The 24979-nt window shown below is 43.2% G+C and overlaps 1 protein-coding gene across 3 annotated transcripts in view; it reads left to right on the top strand.

The window, feature by feature from the left end:
• The window catches only part of LOC141170712 (beta-1,4-galactosyltransferase 1-like), a 551684-nt gene that overhangs the window by 266698 nt on the left and 260007 nt on the right, over positions 1-24979 (top strand). For all 3 annotated transcript variants that reach the window (XM_073655180.1, XM_073655178.1, XM_073655179.1), the window contains one exon: positions 24244-24470. In XM_073655180.1, the coding sequence (XP_073511281.1) occupies positions 24244-24470 (227 nt within the window). The remainder of the gene's footprint in view (positions 1-24243; positions 24471-24979) is intronic.

The raw sequence follows: 24979 nt of genomic DNA, 5'->3' as shown, positions 1-24979 counted from the left end.
TCTGGAAAAATGTCCGGAGCTCGCCACTCACGCCTTGGAGATCTTGTCATGCCCTGCAGCCAGCGTTCTCTCTGAATGTGTGTTCAGCGCTGCTGGTGGTGTGCTGACAGAGAAGCGCACGCGACTGTCCACTGAGAATCTAGACAGACTCACGTTCATAAAGATGAACAAATCATGGATCCGCAAGGACTTTTCTACCCCTGTGTCATCCTGGGGAGACTAAAAGCTTGAGGATTTGTTAAAATCACCTCACCAACCGTTTTAAGCAACTCTGGGGCAATTGATGCCACTTAAGTGGTGTCTGTGGCACAATTTTTGGAAAAAATGGAGACTCTTTTTGGAGTCCCCTTGCTGTGTTTTACGTGATGTTGGCATCGTCAATTCCAGGTGGGTTGGGTCGCCCCCCCCCCTTTTAACTGTAAGAAACTACATACACTATGGCTTGGGGTAACACAGATGGTTGAGTCTGAAGAGCTGTTTACTCAGAGGTCTGCTCCAAAGCTTCAGTGTCTGCTAGTCAGCGTAGAATTTTTAACTGCATCTAGCCTAGGCAATACTTTGGGCGTAGTAGCCCAGCTGCGAAGCAAGCTGCACCGCCTGTGTATCTAATAAGAATTTTTAAATGCATCTAGCCTAGGCAGACTGTGGGGACCCCCAACCAAACCCAGACGCTCAGCCCCCCTACTGCCCTCCTTTCCTTGACAATACAATAATGTAACTTTTACAACTGGATGGGTGAGGATCGGTCACAGCTTTATTAACTCTTTATACTCATTCCATTAGAAAGGCATTTTATTTCTAAAATAATTCAGCTTGTTGCAGCATGCCCTGGGTCTCCACACCGGCAAGTTGGCCAACAAGTGTAACTCTCCAACATGTCTTTTCTATTTCCAGGCCACAGAGGATCCTGCGTACTCGTATGCAGGACTCTGACCCCCATCCATCACTCTTAACGCTTCTTCCACTCCGTCCTGGAGTCCTGACAGGAATATGTCCAGTCCAATATCCATTAAGTGAACACCGTCTCGCCGTATGAGGCCTGCTTTATCTCCTTCCAGTTGTCGGTGTTGTATCACTACACCGCCTCTCTCTTCTAAATTTTGCCATCCGAATATTTATTACCCGCCTTGTCCGTTCGATGGCCGTGATGTCTCGCGCACCTTGCCATACTGCTATCGGCACAATCTCTGACCATACTATAGTTAGTTTTGTGAAAAATTCATTGAAGCGCTCAGTGTCTAGTTTCATTATTGCCATTAGTTATGCGCTCTTGTGATGACCTAGGTCGTTTCCCCCGGCCTGTATAACTAAGATGACCAGATCTCTTGCCTCTCTCCCTACCTTGATTACCTCCTTTAGTACCTGTGGCCATAGCAGGCCTCTAATACCTCTCCAGTTGAAATATGTGTTATGAAACTCTAATTTCCTCCCGCCTGGGCGGACTTTCGCCCTTTTTTCTGCCCAATATATATACGAGTGGCCTATCACCCACACTGTTGGCTTAGCGTCACCTGTAAAAGAAACAAACCACGTTAGGATAACAAGTCCGGTCTTATGTATCTCGCCAAACACGTGGATCACCATCTCCCTATCCTCTGAACTTTTGTTTCTGACAGTCCTGCTCTTGCTGCTTCCGCCTATGCGGAATGAGTGTGTCCCATAATCTTTGGGGTGGTTCCCTGCCGATGTTATGCATTTATTAAATATAGCTTGGAACTGGTGTCTTGATAATGGCATTCCATCAATGTGTGATAGGAAGAAATTACTTTGTGATCTGATGGTTATATATGTTTTTACTATTGTTACCCGACTCAGTGTACCGTTTGTGGGTTGTAGAAGTACCCAAGTGCCCCTGCCCGCTGGAACCATGTTCGATTGGCGTATGCGTAGACGTATTGCATTATTGGCTATGACTACGTCCTTGTGTAATAAGCCTCCACTGGTGGTAATTTTGGATTGAGGGACTAATTCGCTTATGCACAGCGCCCCGAAGAAGGCGATCGCAAATGCAGTAGACAGTAGTGTTGCTTCAAATTGTGAGTGTCATGTTAATGGTGTTAGGGATATGATGTGAGAGATCAGTTTTAGTGACACGGGACGGGACGTCTACACTCCTGACTTGGCTGACCCCTTTTCCACCCTTTTATGGATTGTCTGATGATGAATCTCTTTGTCACATCTCCCAAATTCAGTAGTTGGAAGTGAAATGCTACTCCGGTCAGACACCACTGCGCTGACGCCCCTGATATGCCCCTCATCATTAGCTGGTGGAAAAATTCTATGGTGACTTGTAATCTGGCTTGTTTACATTTGTCAACCCGTCTGCCTGCTACTAGTCGTGTCCACTCTTCCCATGCCTTACCGTATGCTTGCCACGTCGACGGGGCAACTGACGCTCTGATTAATGGCATCAACTATTCGCCACTAGATCCCATAGGGAGGGTGGGCAACTGTTGCCCGATGGGTGGGCGTTGGGGAGGAGCTCTGTGAAAATCTGCCAATTGAATTGTGATAAAGCGTTAGCAGCAGCTTTAGACCTCTCAGCATCGTGGCTAGCCCGGACCCATACATTGTGTTTTAGGCACAGGAATGCTAGCCGGCGTAGTAGGCCTAGCACTGGGAGAGACGATGATGCCATCTTATTAATGCAGTGCGCTAGGCTGGTGTTTTTTGTTATGAAGCGTATACTTTTGTTAGCCAGGCGCGCGCCCCATATTTCTATTGCTACCACTATTGGGAAGAAAAATTATTTTCCGGGCTAGATGCAGCTAAAAATTATTATTAATTTCAAAGCTGGTGGAGCTTGGTATAGATGGCCTAATACAATGAGTACCACACACTGCTACTATGCCCAAAATTATTTTCCAGGCAAGATGCAGCTAAAAGTTATTAGTAATTTGAAAGCTGGTGGAGCTCAGTATAGATGGCCTAATAGAATGAGTACCACACACTGCTAATATGCCCAAAATTATTTTAGAGGCAAGATGCAGCTAAAAATTATTAATTTCAAAGCTGGTGGAGCTTGGTATAGATGAGTACCACACACTGCTACAAGCCCAAATATTTTTTCAGAGCTAGATGCAGATAAAAAATATTTTTAATTTGCAACCTGGCGGAGGTCAGTATAGATGGACTAATAGAACAAGTCCCACACACTGCTACAAGCCCAAATTTTTTTTCAGAGCTAGATGCAGATAAAAATTATTTTTAATTTGCAACCTGTTGGAGGTTAGTATAGATGGACTAATAGAACAAGTCCCACATACTGCTACAAGCCCAATTTTTTTTTCAGAGCTAGATGTAGATAAAAATTATTTTTAATTTGCAACCTGGTGGAGGTTAGTATAGATGGACTAATAGAACAAGTCCCACACACTGCTAAAAGCCCAAATATTTTTTCAGAGCTAAATGCAAATAAAATTATTTTTAATTTGCAACCTGGTGGAGGTTAGTATAGATGGACTAATAGAACAAGTCCCACACACTGCTACAAGCCCAATTTTTTTTTCAGAGCTAGATGCAGATAAAAATTATTTTTAATTTGCAACCTGGTAGAGGTTAGTATAGATGGACTAATAGAACAAGTCCCATACACTGCTACAAGCCCAAATTTTTTTCAGAGCTAGATGCAGATAAAAATTATTTTTAATTTGCAACCTGGTGGAGGTTAGTATAGATGGACTAATAGAACAAGTCCCACACACTGCTACAAGCCCAAATTTTTTTTCAGAGCTAGATGCAGATAAAAAATATTTTTAATTTGCAACCTGGTGGAGGTTAGTATAGGTGGACTAATAGAGCAAGTCCCACACACTGCTACAAGCCCAAATATTTTTCCAGAGCTAGATGCAGATAAAAATTATTTTTAATTTGCAACCTGGTGGAGGTTAGTATAGATGGACTAATAGAATGATGCTATGCCCAAAAGGTTTTACTTGGCTAGGTGCAGTAAAAAAAATTGTATTCTATACACAGGTGGTGTAGCTTGCAATGCAGGTAGGCTACTCCACTGACTAACACACACTGCAAGAGGCCAAAAAGGATTTGCTTAGCTAGATTTAGCCAAATGCTGTGAAAAAAACTTGCACAGCACTGGCACAGACCTGCCTGGCAAAAAGTGATAGGAACTGATGTAACCTAGCCCTCAAAAGGACTGCAATTACAATTAGTCTTTACTCCCACAATCTATCTATTTAAGAGCACAGACCTGCCTGATAAAAGTCGTAGGAAATGATGTAACCTAGTCCTCAAAAGGACTGCAATCACAACTATTCCCTACTTCCAAGCTAACTGTATATTTCAGAGAAAATTGGCTTGAAATAAACACTCAAAGTATAGCGCACACAGCAACAGCGGTGCCGTCTAACACGCAGCTGCAGCAGTGAGAAAATGGTGGCTACGTGGAAGATGGCTGGGTCTTATAGGGCAAGGACATGTGACATACACTGCCAATGACACATGCCCTTGCTTGTGTGAAAAAAAGCAGTTCGCTCCGTGTGTGCGCTGCTGATAGGCTGACAGATTGCACCTCCCCACTGTAAATGCGGGAAAGAGAAAAAAAAATGGAGATCTTCATTATTTATGCAGAGATCCATCCCCTGCCCCTCCCCCCGCCCCGCTGTACACTCAAACTGCGTATTAACATTAATTTTCAGCATTACTGAGAAAAAAATCCAGTTATGATTTTGGTGCACGAACAGTTATCGAACATAACCTCGAACAGCCGGATTTTTTTCAAATCGTTCGTGTTCGTCGAACGGCTCGAACACCGCCCAAAACAGCTCGAATTTGAGATTGGCGAACAGTTCGAGTCGAACACTGCTCATCTCTATTAATCATCACAGTGCAAATCCTAGACTTTTAAAATTTTCTGGGATTGAACAAGCAAATTTTCCTTCAAAATGTGATAACCATAATAAATTGCTCCTGCAAATGGAAGCTAAATGGATTGGCCGAGTGAATGCTAATGGTCCTTTGGGATTAAATGACCGTTCAGATTTTTCTATGTTTTTATGAATATGTAAATTTTGTTTTTAACATGTGACTATTTAAGGAAGTGATGTAGTGTCACTAATTACCTGGATCTGTGATTCAGCGCAAAACAGCTGTCGCTCGTCCTCCTCTTCCCCGCACTCCCTGCACGCCATCATTTTTACAATGATATGAAATAAAGGATTATTTTTTTAATGGTACGGTGAGTGAAGCTTTTCTTTTCTCCTCATTGTTATACTTTAGAAAAAAGTGCAAGTGGCGAACAAATTACGGTTCTTTAGAGGCGATTTAATGTGTGTGTAAGCCTTGTGACAGGAGGTGCAGGAGCACCCTTATCTCCATTGCCCACAAGGACTCAGCCATATAGGCATCCATACAGGGATTCCTTCTACACTGCTTGGAGCATCACAGCCTTTCCCAGAGCGACTATGTGAACAAGGCCTAGGAGCTGGCTGAAACGGTAAATCGCCTCTAAACACAAGAAACGTATTTTGTTCGCCACTTGCACTTTTTTCTAAAGTACCATTAAAAACTTTTGCATTGAACCTTTTGAGTGTGCAGTGAAAATTTCTATATTCTGCATTTAATCCTAGACAAAAAAACTGTCATATCTTGTAGTATAATATATAAATACAGCAATAGTGAACTAGGTCACTCATTAACAATTCCCAGTCAATTGAGAAACTTCAGCAAGGGTACATGTAGAAAATTAAAACATAACATATATAGTAATGTATATAATCATGTATATTGCTCCTCCTTGGTAACATAAGCGCATGCTGAGCCGCTATTCCATAGGCTTGATTTATGTATACATATAGCGTTGTGTTAATAGTCCCCTCCAAAATGGCCGTGCGCCTCAATAGTGATGGGGAGGAGCTATGTGTTCCATTAGACCGACACCATGATGATGAAGCATATATAGCGTCACCGGAAATTACGTCACCGGAAGTCCAATGGAGCGCGCCGCCTACTACACATGGGATTAATGGGTGAGTTGCTCAGTCAACTTACAGCTGCAGTATGCTGAGTGTTTATTTATAATTTAAGTCTGACAATATCATTGGACAATCGATTAACGTAACCATCTTTTCCTTATCCATATTAATCCTGGACAAGTATTTAAGTCCTCCCTTCTAACCAGCTCACTGACTCACTTTGAGTTAGTGGAGACAGACATGGTTTCTAAGGTTAACATGATGGCATAGACCCTTACTGCACTGTGTTTACATGTCCCATGATGACTCCTCTGGAAGAAATGCATCGGGACACACAGGGAGAATGCAGGTTTAATTATTGCAGTAACTAGATGTGGATTGCCATTGTAAGGGCAGGAGCAAAGGGGTCTCAGTTAGAGATGAGCGAACATGTTCGGAAAATGTTTGGTAATTTCAAATTCGGCATGAACATTGCACATTCGGATTCATGATTGGATCCCCAAGCATTTTCACTCAAAATAGGCAAAATTTGGCCAAAGTCACATGTCCCTCTCCATATAAAAAGCGGACATGTTTTTTCGGTGCCATTTTGACAGTGTAACAGCAAGAGAAGCTGCTCCTGCTGCTGCTCCTGGATACTAAGAGAGTGAGATAGTTAGCTAGGCAGTTGCTTGTAAGTCAGATAGTTTAGATAGATAGGATCCTGTGTGGCTGTGAAATTGACCTTCCAGCAGATCAACAGTTTTTGATAATAGTGTGGTCCAGACAGAGACACCAGGCCACATTTCTGCATAGAACTCTGTTGTGCTGATATAGTGCTCCATGCAGAAGTACACCTTTGAAACTGTAATTTTTTTCTGGTACTACCATGCTATATAAACAAGGCCACATCTGAGCTTGTAATTGTATTACTCTGAGATTCTGCTATATACAGGGCTCCACAGTACAAAATCTAATTTTTTTCTGTTACTACCGCATTACATAAACAAGGCCACATCCAAGCTTGTAATTGTTTTGCGCTGAGATTCTATTCTGTCCAGGACTCCACAGTACAAAATCTATATTTTTGTTGCTAATAGCGTGCTCCAGCCACAATATCTGAGCAAATAAATACTGATTGGTATTTTAGTGACAGGTGACTGACATGCGCATGCGGACTATTCTGTGCTGTCAGGGCAGGAAGAGGAGGAGGGTGACTCTCAGGGTGAGGAGTGGGAGAACAGAGAGGATGATGATGAGATTGTAGATCCCATTTGACGTGAACTCAGAGGCACGCAGCTGAGTAGCTCAGCAGAGGTGGTGGTGGAGGAGGAGGAGGAAGATGAGGAGGTTACGTTGTGGCCTCCGGCACCGACACGGGGTGATGCAACCATGACAAGCACTGCATCCTCAGCCACAACTGTGGCTGTGGCCAGCAGCGGTCACGGGTCTGCAGTTCGCAGGAGTGGCAAGGGTTGCCTAGGACCCAAGGGTTTTTGAGACCCAAAAGAATGACCCAACTCACGCTTTCTGCCAACTTTGAAAAAAAGACTCAGTAAAGGCAAAAATTGCAATAATTTGACTACTATATGCATGATCCGGCACATACTCAATCAACATATATTACTCTAGGAATCTCACTGCGCTAAAAAGTGGACTAGTGGGCCTTGCCAACCACTGGCCACCCCATCAACCGCATCTGCTGCTTATTCCTCTTGCATCACCGTGCCAACTGTTCTCACACAGGTCTTTAGCCGCAGCACCTTCACTTGTTTACCCGCTCCAGTCAGGGTGAGTGAGAGCCCGTCAGCTGTTATGGATTTGGACATGCCTGCTGCTTTGTTTCACTGAGCACACCACATCTTTCTCAATCCATTGTAACATCTCCGCCTTCACCTCACTCACAGTCCAGCAGTTTGTCGTGTTCACCCTACTCTACCATCTCACAGCATAGAAGCCATCCTTCGGTCCCTCAGTTGTGGTCACATAAAAGATTGTTTCATCCTACACATGCCAAAGCTAAGAGGTTGAACACCATCTCCAATCTGTTGGCCATGGAAATGCTGCCTTTTTTGCCTGGTGAATACAGACGTTTTTTGAAAACTGATGGCCATGGCAGTCCCCCAGTACCAGTTGTCCAGTTGCTATTACTTCTCTAAGAAAAATGTGCCTGCGCTACACCAGCATGTTGCAGACATCACCCATTCCTTGAAAAAATCTATGTCTGCCAGGGTGCATTTCACCACTGACATCTGGACGAGCAAGCATGGTCGAGGGTGTTACATCTCGCTGACTGGGCACTGGGTGACTGTGGAGGCTGGCGGGGAAGGGTCTGCTCCACATGTCTTGGAATCACCAAGGCTTGCGGGACAAACCTCTGTATGTAACACTTCCTCCATGGTTTCTGCCTCCTCTCCCTCCTCTAGGACCTCCACCTGTGCCCTCAACCTCTGCCTTAATGAGACATGAGATCCAACAGTGCAGCGAGAATCCTCCCCACTTTCATACTGCGCAGCTAGGACTCACCGCAATCAGGCAGTGTCAGGCTGTCCCCTGAAAATGTAGACCACCTAACTTTCATAAAAATGAACAAGTCATGGATCTCGAAGGACTATTCCACCCCAAGCACAGACTGTGCGGATAGGCGATGGTGTAGTTTTTAGTGTGCTGCATTGATCTCGCTTTATTGCAGTCTGTGACATCTTTGTCGTGGCTTCTGTGCCTGCTGTTGCTACTGCTTGCCAATAATTTTTTGAAATGAGGAGAATCCTGGTTGGGTCTCCATCTGGTGGGTTGGCTGTAGAGGAAGGGGTGTCGACCCCCATTATACTATTACTACTCTGGTGAAATTCACGCCACTTTGGTGGTGTCTACCCCTAATTTTTTGAAATGTGGAGACTCCTGGTTGGGTCTCAATCAGGTTTGCTTCCGGTAGTGGAAGGAGTGTCAGTCTCCAATATACTATTACTACTCTTGTGAAAATGATGCCACTTTAATGGTGTCTGCCCCTAATTTTTTGAAATGTGGAGACATTTGGTTGGTTGTCAGTAGTGGAAGGTGTGTCAGTCCCCATTATACTACTTCTACTCTGGTGAAATTGATGCCAGTTTTGTGGTGTCTACCCCTAATTTTTTGAAATGTGGAGACTCTTGGTTGGGTCACCATCCGATGTTTCCTGTAGTAAAAGAGGTGTTGGTCCCCATTATACTGTTTCTACTCTGGTGAAATTGATGCCACTTTTGTGGTGTATGGCAATCATTTTTTGAAATGTGGAAACTCAAAGTTGGGTCTCCTTCATGTGTGTTGCCTATATTACCAATATTAGTTTACTAAACTGACGTTTGTGCTACTTGAGTGTGGCTGAGCAGTAAAGCAGTTTGAGCTGTTGCATGAGGTATCAGGATTCCTAGCACAGCAGGCATACACTGATCCCTCAGCCACCTCGTCTTACTTTGAAGATCAATTCAAAGCTGTAAATTCTGGCCCAGACCCTGATACTTCATGCATGGCCCATGGCTGACTGCTGCTGTCCCATTATACCCCCTTGAAGGTGTTGTCTATGCATTTGGTTTTGCCTCCCATTGTATCCAATGGGGTTTGGATATATTAGCCAAACCATTCGTTGATCCTAGGAAATCCATTGGGTCAGAATCAGATGCTAATTCCCTGAACTACTGCAAGCTACATCCTGAGATGGCACTATTGCTGCATAGCTAATACTCTACTATCAATGGGTGAGGACGTTCAATTACTTATCTCTTTTTCTAATGTAAACCCATTACAGTAGACCTGTAAAAATCAAAATAAAATAAAAAAATTATTATACTCACTTGCTTGAGGCGACCGTACATGCTGAGGAGCAGACGAGAATAACTTGCGGCATCGAACGGGCCCCATGCTCTGAGCTCACTGAGTGACAGTGACAGCTCAGTGAGCTCAGCACAGGTCAGGGGCCCGCTCGCTGCAGCAAGTCATTCTCCTCTGCTCTTCAGCGTGTGCGGTCGATGGATTACAGCGTGGGACACTTATTTAATCTTCAGACAGGTGAGTATAATAATTTTTTAATTTTATTCTTATTTTTACACTGGGAGACAGCGGAAGCAGAAAACTACTATCAACATTGTCCCTTGCTCACGCTGGTCACAGCGCAAGTGGGGGACAATGATGAGACTTGCCTGAAGCACCCGGTGCTTGGTAACAGCACTAACTGTTCCCCTGATTTACAGGTGCTGGTATGTGTGATAGTGATAACACACAGATGTGGCCTGTGCTGCTTGTAAGAAACTGACACATCAGCTTGTTTTGCCCACGGACACCCGGTCAGTGGAAACACACTGACATGTGCAGGCACCCATTCATTTGAATGAATCTATGTGTGTATGTATCTCCAGTATGTGTGAAAACTGGCACCACATGTACTAGAGATACAGACATGTGAATGAGGCCTAAGACAGTATCTCTTAGAAAATTCTCAAGGATTTTTACCTACAATAGACGTTGTTTTTACAGGCCTATAGTTTCAAGGCTCAATTTTTAGAAAATTTATTGAATATGTGTGCAGCATTTGCTATGCGCGAGTCTTGTACTACAGACCCTGTTATCATAAAATCTTTTAATATTTCAAAAAATGGTCTGTTTATCATAGTACTTAATTCTTGCAGTACTCAGTGGTGTATACCATCTGAGCCCTGTATTTGTCTATTGTAATGTTTTTGAGGCAACTCTGTACTTCCTGCTGGGTTAATTAGGTGACATTTATAGGGTTTTTCCCACGAACAAAAGTTCATTTTAATCAATAGATCTTGGAATAATAATAACTTCCACAATTGGATGTGTTTAAATAAAATGTTCCTGTGCTGAAATAACCTTATAAATGTGCCAGTGCTGTGTACTGTGTAATGTAATGGCTGTGTCTGACTGCACAGGAACATGGTCTGATCATACCACAGCTCCTGGGCAGGGGAGGAGACAAAAGAGAGAATACAGACATTACAGCATGGCATCACAGGGGTTCTTTTGATGAGGTAAAACATTGTTTAAAACAGGCATTGAAATGTTTTACCTCTCAGATATAATCAGCTGTGATCCCCTGCTATAATATCTGTATACTTTTTTGCTTCCTCCCCTGCCCAGGAGATGTGGTATGATCAGACTGTGTTCCTACACGGTCAGACACAGCCGTTACACAGTACACAGCAGGGGCACAGCTATAAGATTATCTCAACACAGGAGAATTTTGTTTAAACACATCAATTATGTTAGTTATTTTTATTCCAGGATCTATTGATTAAAATGTACTTTTGTTTGTGGGAAAGTCCCGTTAATGGAAAATTCATGGTATCACTGATCATGTCATCTGTCATGGGATTTTCTTGTGTAAATACTGTTGAGAATGCATTTAGTAAATTGTCCTTTCCCTTATCATCCTCCACCATTTCATCCAGATGGGGGAACCAGCATTATCATTTTTGAGTTTTTAACTGTTTTTACTGTTTATGTAGTTGAAGACTATTTTTGGATTATTTTTACCTTACTTTACCTTTGCTGCCCTGATTTGTTTTTTACAAATTAATTATTTTTTATCTAATTGTTTAATGGCTCATCATCTCTACTCTTTTGCTTTAATTCTCTAAATGCAGGCTTTGTGTCATTTATTGCGCCCCTTACAGCTCTATTTAGCCATAGTGGTTTCCTCCTATTTCTAGCTTGTTTATTTCCATAGGGTATATATTGTGCACAGGTCCTATTCAGGATGCTTAGTAAAGTGTCCCATTTGCTTTGTGTACTCTTACTGTCAAGAACATTGACCCATTTATGGCACTAAGATTATCTCTTAGCAGATGGAAATTAGGTTTCCTGAAGTTTAGTATCCTTGTCACCCCTCTACTATACATCTTATTATTATTTATTATTATAGCGCCATTTATTCCATGGCGCTTTACAAGTGATCTTATTAAAGGATACATGAAAATGTATAATTTTGTGATCTCTATTACCCAAGTGACCTCCAACCCGTATATTTGATATGCCATCCGGCCTATTGGTTAATATTTGGTCTGGCAGTGCTCCCCCTCTTGTTGGGTCCTGAACCAGTTGTGGAAGGTAATTGTCTTTCATTACGTTGGCTTGATGGACCTGCAGGTTTCTGCTGCCAAATTTATATCAAGGTAGTTGAAGTCCCCCATAAAAATTACTTCTCCCTGATTTGCTGCCTCATCTATTTGCTTTATGAAGATATCTTCTGCTGCTTCCATTATATTTGGAGCATTATAAAAAATCCTTATCAGTATTTTATTATTCTTTTTCCCTCCCCTTATCTTCACCCACAGGGACTCAACATTTTCATTGGCCTCACGTATATTTTCAAGTAGGATGGGTTTTGGAGACAATTTTACACATAAAAGACTTCCCTCCCCCTCCCTTATTTGTACAGTGATTACTGAGCAGACTTTAGCCCTGTAAATTAACAGATCAGTCATAGCTGTTGTCCAGCTATGTCTCCATTATCGCCACGATATCATAATTTCTTCCAACAGCATGAATTCTAATTCCTCCATCTTGTTGGTGAGGCTTCTGGCATTAGTATACAAGAACCTTATGTATTTTAATGTATCTCTATTCTTCTTCTGTGTATTTAAGAGTTCCAAACCCTCTCCATATGCCACATTCAATTTCACTACTCAGGCCCAGGTCAATATCTACGTTAACTTCCATTTGTGCACAGTAAATTGCCCTCTCCCAGTTTATAGTTTGAACACTCCTCCTTCCACCTGCCTCTAACTTTGTCATAGATGCCGATTAACCCTGATTATTTGGTTAAAAAGTAATCCATAGAACACCGTTTTTTCTGCTCCATTTGCTTGTTGCCACAGCAGAATACAGCCAGATTCTTTCCATATTACAGCGAAAAAAATGCAGAAATTTGTAGTGAACGAGGAAAATATTGGCCTCCATTTAAATGTTGTTGCAGTGTTTCAGTGAAGTTATTGACACCAGGTCGCTGTGAAAAATAGTAACCAACAGGCCAGCTATTTAAAACTGGTTTTCCGTCACACGTATCATGACTCGCCCAGGGGGAGAATATGGGGGGAAACTCGGTACCCGGGCCTTGACCTTCTATGGGATGTCACGGCAGTTGGCTCCCGGGACCGTAAGCTGGGGTCACTCTTTAAAAAGGGGATTGTTAACAGTTTTGACTCGTGACGCCACCTGTGGTTCCCGGTAATGAGTATTGGCGCTGCTGCAGACCTCTGGGGGTGATGGGATGGCAGCTGAGATGTTTCTGCTCCCCACAGGCGGAGCGGGCCCCCCGGGGCCGTGTTGATGAAAGGGATGCAGATGGTAATGCTGGGCGTTGTAGTGCAGGCGCGGTAGCAAGGTAGAAATAACTGAAGGAGACAGTGGAGTGCAGTCGTCCGAGTTTACTCACAGTTCTTTTAGGTTCCTCGGGTACACTGTCCAGGTGTCAGCCTCCCGCGTCGCACTGCGTTTGCCAGGCAGGGGTCCAGCACTCCCTCAAGTATATCAGATCCCTCTGGGCAACCTGGAGTTCCCGGACCTACTTGGTGCCCTTCACGGTGACTTGGGTGAGGTTGTGGCAACTGCACCATGGAAGTGCAGAAGCCTCCGGTTTTCCAGCCGAGACCTGGAGTAACACGGGTGGTCCAGGGACCGGTCCCTTCCTGCGGCCTGATCCCTCTGACGCTTGGCAGATTCGGGTGTACGGGTGCTGTCCTGCACTCACCGTACCCCCTGGGATCCCTTCTGTTACCAGAGCCTTCCTCCCCGACTCCCCTCTCACTCCTGGGCCTCTCTTACTAGACTCTGCTCCTCAGACTGCTCCTCTCCTCCTTTCTCTTTCTGAATCCACTCCTACCCAAGATGGCTTCCCTTTATATATCTATTCTCTAAGTGCTCCCCTGTTCTACGTCCTTCACCCACACCCACTACTGGTTCCCCCTCACTTTGGTTCCCCCCACTCCAGTCAGGGACAGGCAGCAGAAGAAGTGCATAATGCCCTTCCAGCCGGCCTGGAGTAGTGTAGTGTTGAGTGCAGGTGTTGGGGTCCCGAGAAGTATTCCATCCTTACCTGAGAGGAGATGCCACACCTCTGGGTGAGGTGCAGTACCTCTATGGCGACTGTACCCTCAGGGGCGCCACATATCACATATAAGTTTGCTCCGTATTCAGCCATTTCTGGCCTACATGTAAATTTTGTTGCAGTGTTAGTGAAGTTATTGACACCAGATCGCTGTGAAAAATAGTAACCTACAGGCCAGCTATTTAAAACTGTGGTTTTCCGTCACACGTATCACATATCACTGAGGTTCAAATCCAGCCATTTTTGGTGAACGTGGAAAATATTGTCCTCCATTTAAAATGGGCAAGGCGCATGGCAAGGGACGGGGAAGTGGACATGATGGTGATGATGTTGCATGCAGAGGACGAGGCTGAGGCCGTGGGCAAGCTGAAATTGTGCCACAACAAACACCCACATCTTCTCGCTCGACCTTCCTGTCCCAATTAATAGGGGACCGCAGAACACCACTATTGAACACAAAGCAGTGTGAAAAGGTTATTGGTTGGATAGCAGATAATGCTTCCAGTCACTTAGCCACCACTACCACCCTGTCTTCCACACAGTCAAGTCTCAGTAGCCGTGAGTCTGGACTGCATATTCCTCACCCTGATCCTCCTTCCTCCCACCATGCCGAGTGCCCGGAGACAACTGATCCCACACTTGGACACTTCGAAGAGCTGTTCACTTTTCCATTTATAGATTCAGGCCTCTCGCCCGCTCCACTTGAAGCGGGGCACGAGGAGATCACATGTTGCGATGCCCAAATATTTTAGCAGCCACGGTCACACGAAGGTGATGGTGGGAAACTGTCACAAGAAGTGGATGATGATGAGACACAATTGCCAGAAAGTCAGGAGGAGGACCAGGGTGCGGAAGTGGAAGATGTGGTGGACAATGAAGTTACTGACCCAAGGTGACATGCTGAGCGAGGACAGCAGCACACAGGGGGAGGGAGGCGTAGCACCACAACAGACAAGAACAAGTAGTGTGGTGGCTGCAGACAGAAGACGGGCAATCGTTCCCCCGTGGCATCAACACGACAGAAGTTGCCAGTACAACTGTTATGTCTTCCAGAGTCTGGTTATTTTTAAAGACTCTGCCAATAACCCTAACAAGGACATTTGCACCACCTGCCAGGCAAGCATCAGCATGGGTAGAAAAACGACCAGCCTGACCACCACCAGCATGATCAGGCACATGGCAGCAAAGCACCAGGGTCCAGCAACAGTGTCTGCGGGTGACACCACGGCTTCTTCCGCTGTTGTGCATGCAAGCCAATCCCCTGTCCATGGCGCATGCCAAGATGCCTCCCACCCTGCACCTGTTGTTTAACACTCTGAACTGGCACTGTCAGCAAGCACGTCCACGTCCTTGTCCCAGCGCAGCGTTCAGTTGTCTCTACCCCAGTCCTTGGAACGGTAGCGCAAATACGCAGCAAATGCCCCACAGGCCACACTATTAAATTCACACATTTCGTGAATGCTTGCGCTCGAAATGTTGCCTTTTAGGCTCATGGAGACAGAAGCTTTCCACAACCAAATAGCGGCGGCCGTCCCTCATTACTTGGTCCCCAGCCACCACTATTTCTCCCGGTGTGCCGTCCCCCCATTACACAAGCACGTGTCCCACAACATTAGCCGTGCCCTCAACAATGCAGTTACTGGGAAAGTCCACCAACCAAGGACACGTGGACAAGTGCTTGTGGGCAGGGATGGCATATCTCGCTGACGGCACACTGGGTTAACATAGTTGAAGCCGGGACCCAGTCGGACCTTGGGATGGAACAATTCCTCCCAACACCAAGGATTGCGGGCCTTGGGTCAATCAGGGTTCCCCCCACATACTACAGCTCCTGCACCTCCTCCTCTTCAGCATCTATCTCCGAAATGACCTCATGAGTCGCAAGCTGGAAGCATTGCAGCACTGCCTCAGCCAAGCAGCAACAGGCTGTGCTGAAGCTACTATGCTTAGGTGACAAACCACTCAACGCTGAAGAGTTGTGTACAGCTTTGAAAGAGCAGGTAGATCTGTGGCTCACACCGCTGAACCTACAGCCAGGCATGGTCGTGTGTGACAATGGCCGGAACCTGGTGGCGACTCTGAGTCGAGGCGAGCTCACACACGTACCATGCCTGGCCCATGTGCTTAACCTTGTGGTTCAGCGGTTTCTCAAAACCTACTCGGATCTGTCGGACCTGCTTGTCAAAGTACGCCGCCTGTGTGCCCATTTTAGAAAGTCAGCTACAGCCTCTGCCGCTCTTGCTGTGTTTCAATAGCGTTTGCAGCTTCCGGCTCACCTACTGGTGTGTGATGTCCCCATGAGTTGGAACTCTACATTGCAGATGTTGGGAAAGATTTGAGAGCAGAAGAGGGCAGTTGTTGACTACCTGCATCAACAAGGCCGTTGGTATTCAGGTCAGACTCCACACATAAAACCTCAGGAGTGGACATGGATGTCAGATATCTGTACCATCCTCCAAAACTTTGAGGACTCCACCAAGATGGTGAGCGGCGATGATGCCATAATTAGCATCACCATCCCACTTCTCTGTCTTCTGAAATGCTCTCTGCTCTCAATTAAAGAGGATGCATTACAGGCGGAGCATGATGAGATGGAGCAAGGAACCATACAGGGTGATTACACACAGCCCAGCCTCATCTCATCCCAACGTGGATTGGGTGACAATGAGGAAGAGGAGGAGGAAGAACAGGAGCTAGTTTCCTGCGATATAGACGGTACTAACTGCACAACTGCCATACCGTCTGTTCAGCGTGGATGGCCTGAGGACAGGGAGGAGGAGGAAGAGGAGGAGGATGAGGAGGAGAGCATGGTCAGTCGTCCTCTTGGTAAGGACACAGAAGTCTTGCCTCTTTGCAGTCTGAAACACATGGCTGAGTTTATGTTACGCTGCCTTTCCTGTGACCCTCGCATTGTCCAAATTTTGAGTGACAGTCATTACTGGTTGGTCACGCTTCTAGACTCACGCTACAGGGAGAACGTTATGTCTCTTATTCCTTTGCAGGACAGGCCTAATAAAATGGGGCAGTACGAGAAGGCCCTTGTTGCAGAATTAGTGAAAAAATTCCCATCTGAAAACGGTGGCTGCAGAGGTCACAGTTCGTTGGACAACCAAGGAGTACAGGAGTGAGAGACACAAATGCAATCCAGCAGAGGCAGGGTAACACTGCCAAAGTTCTGGGACAGGCCCTGAGGCAGGGGGTACTCTCACAAGGAGTGCAAAGTTTTGGAAGATGGTGAGGGAGTACCTTGCCTACCGTACCAACATCCTCCATGATTTCTCTGTTCCTTATAATTATTGGGTATCCAAGCTGTACACGTGGCATGAACTGGCTCTCTACACCTTGGAGGTCCTGGCCTGCCCTGCCACCAGCATTTTGTCAGAGCGGGTTTTTAGTGCCGCCGGTGGAATTATAACCGATAGGCGCATTCGCCTGTCAACTGAAAATGCTGACAGGCTGACTCTTATAAAAATGAATAAGGGCTGGATTGGGCAAGACTTCTCAACACCACCGAATGATAGCAGCGTAACATAAACTCAAATCCAGTGTCTTTTTTTGGGGAGGTCAAACTCTGTTCCCATGCACCTCTGTCTTCACACCGAGGCATGGGTATACGCTTCCTGATTTTGTCTATTTGCTTTTGTCCTCTTCCTTCTCCGCATCCTCATCCTCCACCACCATATCGCCACCATATGTACCATATTAACATATCTACGACTCTTGCAAGGGGCATTGGAGTCCCTCCAAATTTTTGGCAGCCGTTGCTTCATTGCATAGGCAAAAACTATGGGAGACCAACTTCCTAATAATGGGAACATTGTTTTTAGGAGGCTCTCTGACCTCTACGTCTCTTGCAAGGGGCATTGGAGTTCTTCCAAATTTTTAACAGCCGTTGCTTCACTGCATAGGCAAACACTATGGGAGACCCACTTCCTAATAATGGGAACATTGTTTTTAAGAGGCTCTCTGACCTCTACATCTCTTGCAAGGAGCATTGGAGTGCCTCCAAAATCTCATCAAAATCTCTAGGTGTGAACATAGCCCAAGGTGTGGAGGAGCATTTTTATTTTTGGTTATTTATTTTGCCTTATATACAAGTCATTACCCTGGAAAGGATGTTCTTTAACACATTTCCCAGGAAAATCTATTTTGGTTTCGTTTTTGCATGTTTTATTGTGGCGTAATTCCTCTGACAACGTTGTTGACAGCAGTGACCTGGGAGTCAGAAATGCTTCCAGGGGTCTTCCCCATGATGTTCCCATGTCATTTGAGCATTGTTCCCGTTGATTTGGCCAATTTTTAGGCCCTCTGCAGACCGTCTGGGGGGAGCCGCCAGAAAAATGCTTGAGTTTCCCATAGACTTACATTGGGCTCATTACTTGGTCCCAGCACTCGAGCATTCCAATTTGCTCGACCTGAGCATCGAGCACCCGAGCATTTTAGTGCTCGCTCATCACTACACACCAGCTATCTTGTGACAGATTGCTCTGTTTGTTTTCTTAATAATTGAACTTTTCATTACCAGCACCAGTCCTGCGTACCTATTCCCCTACTTACTGGAGCAGAAACTTCCCCGGTCTTCAGATGACATGTTTATGCTAGCAGCTCGCTTTGTTGCCAATTTAAGAAAATTGTTGGGGTGTGCCAGATCAGTACTAGCCTCCCGACATTATTTCTCTACCCTGCCTTATAATACCTGGCCGGCTTATATCACGTGGCTAGCTGTCTCATTGTCCTGCAGTTCCATGCTACCATTGTCCCTCACATCTACCCCAGTGAGTAGAAAACTTCTTTCCATATTGTCTATGGATCTCAGTATTGAAAGTTGCTTATATAGATCCAGTATTTGGACTTTCAGTTTCTCAACACGCACACATCTTGCACAGCAGTGTACACCCTTAAATGGTTGGTCAAAGATTGCAACAGGATGGCATAGTCAAAAATGGAGCACATTTTCCTAATGGAGATTGCACAAAACAGGAATATATACAAATAAAACAAGTGAATTAATACTACTTAGTCCTTTCAACTGCCCCGAAACCAAAGTCACTGAAGCTCAAGTCACACTTAAAGAAGCCCTCCCATGAAGTTGTTTTTTTCACTAAACATGTACACGTGTATGTAGTGTAGTGTGTGCATTAAGATACTCACCTACCATCTTCTCTGATATCCAGCTCCATCCTTCTCCTCTTCTGAGTGACCTCACTGCTTTTTAGACTATCCAGCTCACTCTATGCATGAGCTGAAGTCTCCTTCACAATGTAAGTCTATGGAGCTTTGTTCTGAACCTTGTTATGATGCTCCATAGCTTACAGTATAAAAGCCTTTACAGAGTCACGCAGAGCTCAGTGTGACCCAGAAAGTCTGAAGAACAGTGATGTCACTGAGAAGAGGACCCGAGCGGCACTGGATACCAGAGAAGACCACAGTAGGTGAGTATATTACCATGCACACACTACACTACATACAAATATACATTGATTTAGTAAAATAACACACATAATCCCTTAAGGCCAAAACAGGGATTAACTGGAGACACGACACAATTGAAAGTAAAAAGGCATATTTTTATTATTAAATTCATTAAAATTATTTTGTACTCACACACATATATATTAAAAATAAATAAATAAATAAATAAATAAATGTATCCCTTCCCCCTTTTTTTCTCTTTCTCCTCTCTTCCTTCCCTTTTCTCTTTCCCTTTTTCTTCTTCCTTTTGTTCCCTTTTCCCCTAGAATGGCTATCTTCCCCTTCTCTGCATGGGTCCCATGGATATAAGGGCGGTCCTCTATGCTTATGTGTATATGCATATGTATGCATATATGTGTATGTATATATGTATACATATGTAATCTTTTTCTATTTTTTCCATTTCTGATGGTGGATGGAATTTGGGACATCCTTGGTATTCCCCTGCTCTATCCATACCGTGTCAGCGTGTGCCGTATGCATTGGTCTGTCCCCATGTAGCCCTGCGGGGTGGGTGCGCATGCGCAGCTGTCAGCGCTCGTTGACTTCCGGATCGGCGCATAGTGGAAGGCGATGCGTTCCACGCTTGCGTTCCAAGCGCCGGAACCGGAAGTCACTTTTTCAATTACGTAGAGCTGAACGGCGCCTCATGCGCCCGCATCACCCTTTGACATGGCGGACGGGGATTCCATTGGCTACAGGCACTATTTAAAGGAGTAGCTTTACCTGAGTAGTGAACGCCCCCTGGAAGAAGCGTGGCGAAACGGCGTCGTCGGGGTGCAGCAGCAGGAACTGTGGGCTACATTTTCTCTCTCCACTTGGCGATAGGTAATGTCCCCTTGCTTTCTATGCCTTACTGTGGTCCCGGTGTTTTTGCCGTTTTTGAATCCACATGATTGTGGGCTTTCTATCAATTAGGACCTTAATGTTGGCAGTATATTTACAAAGAGGGTGGACTATACCAATAGGTAGTTCTATTCATATTGACTGGTCAGCAGGCATATGTGGTAACTTTATGTGCAATACTGTAAGTTTTGATGAATAATACTGAGCACTAGCACTTTATGTATACTGGTCCATTACTTTGGGCTGTAGAATAATATCTTACAATATCTCTGAATATATATTTTTAGTCTGCCTGTTTTATATAATGAGCCTTTGACTTGAGATCCACATATATACTGAGTACTAGCACTTTATACATACTGGTCCATCATTTGGGCTGTAGAATAATATCTTACAATATCTTTGAATATATATCTCTAGTCTGCCTAGCTTATATAGTTAGCCTTTGGTTTGAGACCCACATATCTGTCCCTGCTTTGCTGATAATAATATTTTCCTGCTTAATTTTTAATATATATGTGTGTGAGTACAAAATAATTTTAATGAATTTAATAATAAAAATATGCCTTTTTACTTTCAATTGTGTCGTGTCTCCAGTTAATCCCTGTTTTTGGCCTTAAGGGATTATGTGTGTTATTATATGAATTGTTTGGAGTGACTATATTCATTTTGTGACAGATGTTGGTTATTGATTTAGTAAAATATACCTCAATGGGAGTGCTTCTTTAAGCCGAACCACACTCAGAACAAATCACTTGCAAACTCATTCATCTGCTATTTCAGATGCTTTTTAAGATGTATACTTTTACTTTGCACAATACAACCTGCAACTCACTGCAATGTATATATTTAGGAGGAAGATGTTTTTGGAATTTTTCCGCGCTGCTGAAAATTGAAGAGATCCAGTGCCAGGAAATATTGACAATGCATTTTTTATTTGACGTGTTTCAATGTGTATCACACTTCTTCTCCAGAATTAACCACATGTATTGAATCATGTATGTGGTTATTCCTGAAGAAGAATTGTGATATACTTTGAAACGCAACAAATAAAAACCGCATTGTCAATATTTCCTGGTACTGGATCTCTTCAATCTTTAGCAGCGTGGAAAAATTCCACAAACCTCTTACTCTTAAATTTGCAATAAGGTCTGTGTGCAAATTGCCTCTTGAGATAAAAAGAGAACTTGAACTCTATAGCGCCATCTATTGGAAGCAGCAATCCTACAAGTCGCAATCAACTCTTTAATGAGTCGTGCAACATGACTTGGAATAAAAGCCAAATCAGAATCTCAATTTGCAGACTCGTTGTTTCGGGCTGTTGGCCCTCTGGTGACCCGTGGCTTCACAGCAAGCTGATTACCCTTTAATGCACAAACTTCAACTGCATCAGGTTAGCATATCCTGTTTCAATATCAAATAAGTATTTTAAGAGTATTTTACCTCTCCAGCTCTTTCATTGCAAAGTATACAGTTGAAACCAGAAGTTTACATGCACTATATAAAAAGACACATATGCATGTTTTTCTCAATATCTGACATGAAATCAGAATAAAACTTTCCCATTTTAGGCCAATTAGGATTACCATAATTTTTAATATTTGCCAAATACCAGAATAATGAGAGAGAGAGAGAGAATGTTTTAACGCATTTTTATTTCTTATTGCAAAGTCAAAAGTTTACATACATTTCATTAGTATTTGGTACCATTGCCCTTTAACTGAATGACTTGGGTCAAACGTTTGTAATATCCTTCCACAAACTTCTCACAATAGTTGTTTGGAATTTGGGCCCATTCCTCCTGACAAAACTGGTGTAACTGATCCAGGTTTGTAGGTCGCCTTGCTCGCACCTGCCTTTTCAGCTTTGCCCATACATTTTCAATAGAATTGAGATCAGGGCTTTGTGATGGTCACTCAAAAACATTGACTTTGTTATCCTTAAGCCACTTTGTTACCATTTTGGCAGTATGCTTTGGGTTGTTGTCCATTTGGAAGACCCATTTCCACCCAAGTTTTAACTTCCTGCCTGATGTCTTGAGATGTTGCTTCAGTATTGCCACATAATCTTCTTTTCTCATGATGCCATCTATTTTGTGAAGTGCACCAGTCCCTCCTGCAGCAAAACAACCCCACAACATGATGCTGACATCCCCGTGTTTCACAGTTGGGATGGTGTTCTTAGGCTTCCAAGCTTCTCCCTTTTTCCTCCAAACGTAATGATGGTCAACTCTTTATGCCCAAAAAATTCAATTTTAGTTTCATCAGACCACAGGACATGTCTCCAAAAATTAAGGTCTTTGTTCCAGTGTGCATTTGCAAACATTAATCTGGCTTTTTAATGTTTCTTGTGGAGTAATGGCTTCTTCCTGGCAGAGTGACCTTTCAGCCTATGTTGATACAGTACTCGTTTCACTGTGGATATTGACACAATCTTACCAGCTTCCGCCATCATCTTCACAAGGTCTTTTGCTTTTGTCCTTGGGTTGATATGCACATGTCAGACTAAAGCACGTTCATCTGTGGGACACAAAACCCATATCCTTCCTGAGCGGTATGATGGCTGGACATTCCCATCTTGTTTGTACTTGCATATAATTGTTTGTACAGATGAACAAGGCACCTTCAGGGATGTTGAAATGGTACCAAAGGATGAGCCAGACTTGTGCAAGTCCACAATTCTCTTCCTGATATTTTGGCTGATTTCTTTAGACTTTCCCATGATGCTACAAAAAGAAATAGTGTGTTTCAGGTGTGCATTAAAATACATCCACAGGTATGTCTCTAATTAACTCAGATGTTGCCAAAAAATCAGAAGCTTCCAAACACATGACATCATCATATGGGCAGTCCAGAATTGTTTAAAGGCATAGTAATCTTAGTGTATGTAAACTTTTGACTTTGTAAGTAAGTAATAAAAATTCTCTCTCTCTCATTATTCTGGCATTTGGCAAATATTAAAAATTTTGGTATTCCTAATTGACCTAAAATGGGAAAGGTTTATTCTGATTTCATGTCAGATATTGAGAAAACATGCATATGTGTCTTTTTATATAGTGTATGTAAACTTTTGGTTTCAACTGTTGTAAGAAAAAAAATTGTACACAATGGCGGACAACCCCTTTTACTCACTTTATAATGAATTTATTCCACCTTCCAGTATACTGAAATTTCTCACAAGTTTGCCCCTATTTCTGTCTTTTTTCAGGAGCCTTTTGCATTATTATATTGTTTTTAGCTTTTTGTGACTTGATAACTGAATGCCCAGCTTTCTCAGTGTATTAAGTTTTGATATTATTACACTGATTGTCAGCTGTTTCAATATTCACCCTATGTTAAAGAGTAACCATCATTTTATTTTTATTTTTTTCACAACTTAATAATACAGGTGATAATAAGAAACTTTGACATGTATCTTATCAGAGAAATTAGCCTTTTTCTCCTCTTGAACTGCTCATTCATTTTCAAAATGCTCATTTCACAGCCAAAATCTATCTTCAGTGAAGAATGATTATAAAGTTCTATGGAGAACTGTAACTGTCGTTTTAGGAGAACTTACAGCTCTATCTGCCTCTAGCTCCTCCCCCTCCATAGAATTTTAAAAGTACTAACTGTCAATGAAAATTCTATAGACTAAATATAGATTTTATAAATTTTACCCATGAACTGAGAGTGAAATATCAGTCCAGGGGAAGAAAGAAGAACATTTCTCTGACAAGATATCTTATAAAGTTTCTTATTTTCACGTGCCCCATTGATTTATAAAATAAAAATTAAAACGATGGTTACTCTTTAAGTGCTGGGCATTTTAACATGATGGTATCCATTCGTGATGAAAATGGAGCTGGACAAATGTATTCTTTTTATAGAAATCTTAATGTTGAAGTCACTTGCATATCTTCATTTTAACTAACAGGTCCTTACAATGTTGAAGTGAATGTGTCTAATGATAACACAATATTTCAAAATGCAAATTTGCCGCTTGGAGGTCATAGCAAGCCTGACAACTGTACAGCTCTCCAGAAAATTGCTATAGTGATCCCTTTTCGTGATAGAGAACCACATCTTGAGATCTGGCTACATAACATGCATCCCTTGCTACAGAAACAACAGGCAGACTATGGTGTATATGTTGTGGAGCAGGTAAAACATAAGATATAAATTATAACTTGAAATTATATGAAATATTGTGAAATAATTAACTGATATTTTGATAAGTATTTATGAATTTAGTATACCCCAAATTACATAACAGATCTAGCAAATGAAATGTTTCCTTGACCTAGATAACACATTACTAAGCTATAAATGTGTAATTTGACATGTAACTCAGAGGGTAACAGTCATTTTAATTTTTGCTTACTAAATCAATAGTTCATGTGAAGATAAGCAATTTTGTAATTTATCTTAGAGACATTTGCTTCTTTCTCCTGGATTGATCTTTCGCTCTCAGTCCATGGGTAAAATCTGTACAAATAGTGAAAACAGAGATTTTCCCATTACTGAGATTGCAGATAAAAGCTAGTGGTTATAAAATTCTATGGAGGGGGAGGAGAAGGAAGACATTCGAAGCCGACATGGAGGTTTCTGCTCTACGTTCTTCTGAAACAAAAGTTACAGTTCCACTCTATATTATTCTGAAATGATAGTTA

This window comes from Phyllobates terribilis, unplaced genomic scaffold (assembly GCF_046119375.1).
Source record: "Phyllobates terribilis strain yellow unplaced genomic scaffold, ASM4611937v1 Scaffold_1__5_contigs__length_1240528914, whole genome shotgun sequence".
Lineage (NCBI taxonomy): Eukaryota > Metazoa > Chordata > Amphibia > Anura > Dendrobatidae > Phyllobates > Phyllobates terribilis.
Note: the sequence above shows the minus strand (reverse complement) of the source record. Positions and strands in the feature narration are given on the sequence as shown.